This window comes from Cucurbita moschata, unplaced genomic scaffold (assembly GCF_002738365.1).
Source record: "Cucurbita moschata cultivar Rifu unplaced genomic scaffold, Cmos_1.0 Cmo_Scf00006, whole genome shotgun sequence".
NCBI classification, from domain to species: Eukaryota; Viridiplantae; Streptophyta; class Magnoliopsida; order Cucurbitales; family Cucurbitaceae; genus Cucurbita; species Cucurbita moschata.
Genome location: NW_019268522.1, coordinates 2709357 through 2714360, shown reverse-complemented (window position 1 = coordinate 2714360; position 5004 = coordinate 2709357). Strand labels below are relative to the sequence as shown.

Genomic DNA, 5004 nt, shown 5'->3' with positions numbered 1-5004 from the left:
TATTTTTTAAAATAAAATAATAATTAGTTATTTATTAAAGTTTAAGGATGTTTTAAGATTTTTTATTAATTTACCAAAAAAAAAAATTAAAGAGGCAGTGGCATAATCGTAATATATAGGGAAACGAAGGTCAGATTCATAAATCTCTCTCTAAAAGCAGAGGAGAGAGAGATGTGAGTTTAAGGGCGGAATCGCTATGCGCTCCAAAACGTAGAAGTACTTGTTAACATAAATGGCGAAGAAGAAGATCCGAACCCTTCAATTCTCTCTCTCAGATCCAAATCGTCCGATTCACACACACTCTCTCTCTCTAGCTCGTTTCGTTTACCCATGAGCTTACAGAGCTCAACCCAATCGTGAGGAGAGAGAGAGGGATAGACTACTCATAATCACACCGAACCACCTTACACCCTCCATTCTCCGATTTTCTTGCGGTATTTTCTCATCTTTTTCTTACTTTTCTGCTCTTGCTTTCTTCTTCAATTACCTCAGTTCTTTCCATGGATAATTGTGTTTTTTTTTCTTTGATTTATTGCTGTGGAACTCGATTTGGAGGATTTGGCTACTTTTTTGCTCTCTTTTCTGTTGTTTTCTTCCCTTTTGATTCGGGGGGTTTTGGATTCAACTGGCTGTTCGTGGATGGGTTTTGATTGTACTTTTTTTTGTGATTTGAACATGGAATGTTTCTCGATGGAATTGAACAAATGAATGGGAGTTGCCTGCTTTTGATTTTGCTGTTTATGATTTTTGTTGTTTGTTTTGCAGATTTGGGGTTTGTGATTGCTTCACTGTGTGGCAGTAGGCGGCAGAGTTTGAGATCAGGGTGTTTTGAGTGATGTCTGTAAGTTCACTGAGCTGCTAAAATGGTGGCGATTTGAGGATGTTGAAGGTATGTGAGTAATCTGACTTGAGTTCTTTCTGTTGTGTAACTACTGGTAGAGGCGATTCTTGGGGAATCTGTTCTTGAAAAGGAGTTGCTGAGAGAATGCCTAATGTTTGTTGGTTCTTTAGTTAAGCCCTAGAAATTGAATGTTCATCTCGAGCTGGGAACTGAAGGAGAAATTTTTGTTCAGCTCGAGATCTGATTTTTAGGTTCTTCCAGAAAATGAATGGGTGGTGATTTAGGAATTTAAGTTAGAGACATACACGAGGCAAGCATCCATGGAAGATTTTTCGAAATACTCGCATAGTCCAGCGCATCTAGCAGTTGTTCGTCGAGATTATGCCTCTCTCAAGCGCATTGTTGCGTCCCTTCCTCGGCTAGCTAAGGCTGGTGAGGTTAATACTGAAGAGGAATCTCTTGCTGCAGAGCTCCAAGCTGATGCTGTCTCTGCTGCTATTGATTGTCGCGAAGTTCCTGGTCGGGAGACGCCTCTACACCTTGCTGTACGTCTTCGAGATCAGATTTCGGCTGAGATTTTGATGGGAGCTGGTGCTGATTGGAGCTTACAGAATGAGCATGGTTGGAATGCTCTACAGGAAGCTGTTTGTACGAGAGAGGAAGCAATAGCGATGATAATTGCTAGACATTACCAGCCTCTTGCATGGGCGAAATGGTGTCGCAGGCTTCCTCGTATTATTGCTTCTGCTTCTCGGATTCGTGATTTTTACATGGAGATAACTTTTCATTTTGAGAGTTCGGTTATTCCTTTTATTGGTCGAATCGCCCCATCAGATACTTATCGCATTTGGAAGCGTGGTTCTAATCTTCGAGCCGATATGACCCTTGCTGGTTTTGATGGTTTTCGAATTCAACGTTCTGATCAAACATTTCTCTTTCTAGGTGAGGGTTATACTTCAGAGGATGGTAATGTTAAGTTGTCTCCAGGTTCTTTGATTGTTCTCGCTCATAAAGAGAAGGAAATTACAAATGCCTTGGAGGGAGCTGGTATTCAACCAACAGAAGCTGAAGTTGCCCATGAAGTGGCCTTAATGTCGCAGACAAACATGTATAGGCCAGGCATTGATGTTACTCAAGCGGAGCTTGTTCCCCATTTAAATTGGAGAAGACAGGAGAGAACTGAGATGGTCGGAAATTGGAAGGCGAAAATATACGATATGCTTCACGTGATGGTGAGTGTGAAGTCAAGGAGGGTTCCTGGAGCTATGACAGACGAGGAGCTATTTGCTGGAGATGATGAAGAAAGGCTGGCCAATGGTGGTGAAAACGATGAGTTTGATGATGTATTGACAGCAGAAGAGAAAATGCAATTGGATTCCGCACTTCGAATGGGAAACTCTGAGGGTCCGGGCGAGGACGAGGAACACACAGCCTTCGAAAGCCAAGAAAATGGTTCGGTAGGTTCTTACGAAAACTGTGATCCAAATGGTGCTACTAAGGAGAAGAAGAGTTGGTTTGGTTGGAACAAGAAGAGTAGCAAGGGAAGTAACGACGATCCCGACGATCCAAAGATTTTGAAGAAAGTTTTGAAATCAGCTCCGGAAGGTGCCCATCAAAAACCGTCTTCTGAATTATCGACAGAAGATACGGGGGATGCGAAGAAGGGAAAAGATAAAAGCAGTAAGAAGAAAAAGAAGAAGGGAGTCACCAATGACTCTAAGCATGAAAGTGAGTATAAAAAGGGTTTGAGACCTGTCTTATGGTTGACACCAGATTTTCCTTTAAAAACAGATGAACTTCTGCCTCTACTTGACATCCTAGCCAACAAGGTAAAAGCTATCAGAAGACTAAGGGAGCTTTTAACAACCAAGTTGCCTCATGGTACATTCCCGGTGAAGGTAAGATTTTTGTTACCATTTTCTTTTATTACTTAGGTTATCTATTTCTGTGACGTGAACCACTCGATGAGTCGTACACTCCTTCATTGTTTGAAATCCTGTCAAAAAAAAAAAAGAAAAAGAAGTTATTTTCGAACACTTTTCATTAAAGGAAACGAAATCTCCCTATATGTTGCACAGAGGGGTAACTAACTGGTTGTCTGTTCTCCGGTCCGTGTTTGGATCTGGATCTGGACATCACCGATTGGCAAAGCTCAACTACATTTTGAGGAAGTAGCTACCTAAGCGGAGAAGGGTTTTTCAAATCCAATCCTGTAAAAGAATATTGACATACCCTTTTGGGGGAGAGATTAAAGTTAGCTTTGTCCCTTAACTAAATGGAAAAGACCCCAATAATCTCATTAAAGTAGAAGCATCATTTCTTACTTGTTCTTATTAAGGGTCGGCTCGAAATCTCCTGGTTAGCACCTGTTCTTTGATAAGATTTTGTTTAATATATTGATAGAATTTGGGAGAATGTTATGCTAAGGTATAAGCTGTACTATCATGTCTGTGAGGTCATGTGTAATCTTTGATCTCCAAATCTCCATGCATTTAGGATATCTGAAAGTATGTTATTATGGTTCAACATGTTTATGATATGATACTAAGGATATTTTTGTTCTTATCTTAATCCTCATCAACAAAATATTATTATAGTGAAGCGATACGTTACGTTTCATTCTGTAGGTTGCTATCCCCATTGTCCCGACTATTAGAGTACTCGTTACTTTCACAAAATTTGAGGAGCTTCATCCAGTTGAAGAATTTGCTACCCCACTCTCAAGTCCAGCACATTTCCAGGATGCCAAGTCCAAGGAGTCAGAGGGGAACTCATCATGGATTTCATGGATGAGAGGAAGTCGAGGTGGGCAATCGAGCGATAGTGACAGCAATCGGTATAAGGATGAAGTCGACCCGTTTCATATACCGTCCGAGTACACATGGGTTGATGCAAATGAGAAGAAACGCCGTATGAAAGCCAAGAAAGCAAAGAACAAAAAGCACAAGAAACAAGCAACTGCTAAAGGCGGGAATGGAGGAATTCAAACGAGTGAGGACGTGGAAGAGTAATTCTTTTTTATAGGTGATTTCTTGCTGCTGCCATTGCCACTTTGAGATCCTTCTGCAACAGATGGAGGTAAGCTTTTCTCCTATTTGAATTTGACCTTTTTTTCTATTTTGCACATTGAAAGATCATGAGCTTAGAGGATCCATGGGTTATTTGTTTGGTGGGAAAGGCTTTGTTGATTAATCAAGCATCGTATCTGTAGTAATTTTCATCTGGAATACATCTCTGGAGAGACACAGTCTCTTCTTTTGTAGCTTATTTCCATTTAATTTTCAATTAGACCCCAATCTTTGTACCTGATCACCGATTATAAATTTTACGTTTTTGTTGTTGTTGTTGTGTAATACCCACGACTCCTGAAGAGAAGCTCTTCTTGACCTGACCCCCTTGATGACATGAACACATTTTCCACTTATAATGTATAAATCTTATTTTCATTTCACCCAAATGAAGTAACAATTGATTTAGGTGATAATAAGGTTACTTCCCTAGCAGCTTTTTCTTTTAGGTTCAGGAGTTCTGTGCTGTTGTCTGACTATTTTTGTTTACATGTTATTTTGGGCTGGCTAGCAGATATTGTTCTCTTTCCTCTTTTAGGCTCCCTCAGTTTTAAAACGCTTTGTGCCAGTGAGTAGGCTAAACAAGGGCTGGACACTGCTGTTGTTGTCTGACTATTTGGCTTTTTTCAATTTTGGGGCTCGCTAGCAGATATTGTTCTCTTTGAGCTTCCTCTTTTAGACTCCCTCAGTTTTTAAAACGTTTTGTGCTAGCGAGTAGGCTAAACAAGGGGTGGACACTAGACGGTGTGCCAACGAGGATGCTGGGTCCCAAAAGGGAGTGAATTAGGGGATCTCACATCGATTAGAGAGAGGAACGAGTGTTAGCGAAGAGTTTGGGCCTCGAATGTGGGTTGATCGTGAGATCCCACATTGGGTGAGAGAGGAGAACGAAACATTCTTTATAAGGGTGTGGAAACCTCTCTCTAGTAGAGGTGTTTTAGAAACCTTGAGGGGGAACTCGAAAGGAAAAACCCAAATAGGACAATATCACATACCATCAAAACCGAACAAAACCGAACAGATCTTTCTGTACATCCTTTTGGATTTGGTCGGTTGCATCATCAACTCCTTACCTTCACAGCAAAGACAGCCACC

At 40.8% G+C, this 5004-nt stretch overlaps 1 protein-coding gene across 1 annotated transcript; it reads left to right on the top strand.

Annotated features, from left to right (window-relative positions):
- The first annotated feature begins 210 nt into the window (after window positions 1-210).
- LOC111443935 lies at window positions 211-4227 on the top strand. Its single transcript, XM_023081793.1, has 3 exons — window positions 211-434; window positions 766-2739; window positions 3469-4227. Exons 2-3 carry the CDS (start codon window positions 1162-1164, stop codon window positions 3850-3852), a joined length of 1962 nt encoding a protein of 653 aa, XP_022937561.1. The 5' UTR covers window positions 211-434; window positions 766-1161; the 3' UTR covers window positions 3853-4227.
- Window positions 4228-5004: the final 777 nt, after the last annotated feature.

Coding starts and splice junctions, on each gene's coding strand:
- LOC111443935 (XM_023081793.1), top strand. CDS start 1,162: ATGGAAGATTTTTCGAAATACTCGCATAGTCCAGCGCATCTAGCAGTT. Junction 2,740..3,468: donor ATGGTACATTCCCGGTGAAG/GTAAGATTTTTG, acceptor TTCATTCTGTAG/GTTGCTATCCCCATTGTCCC.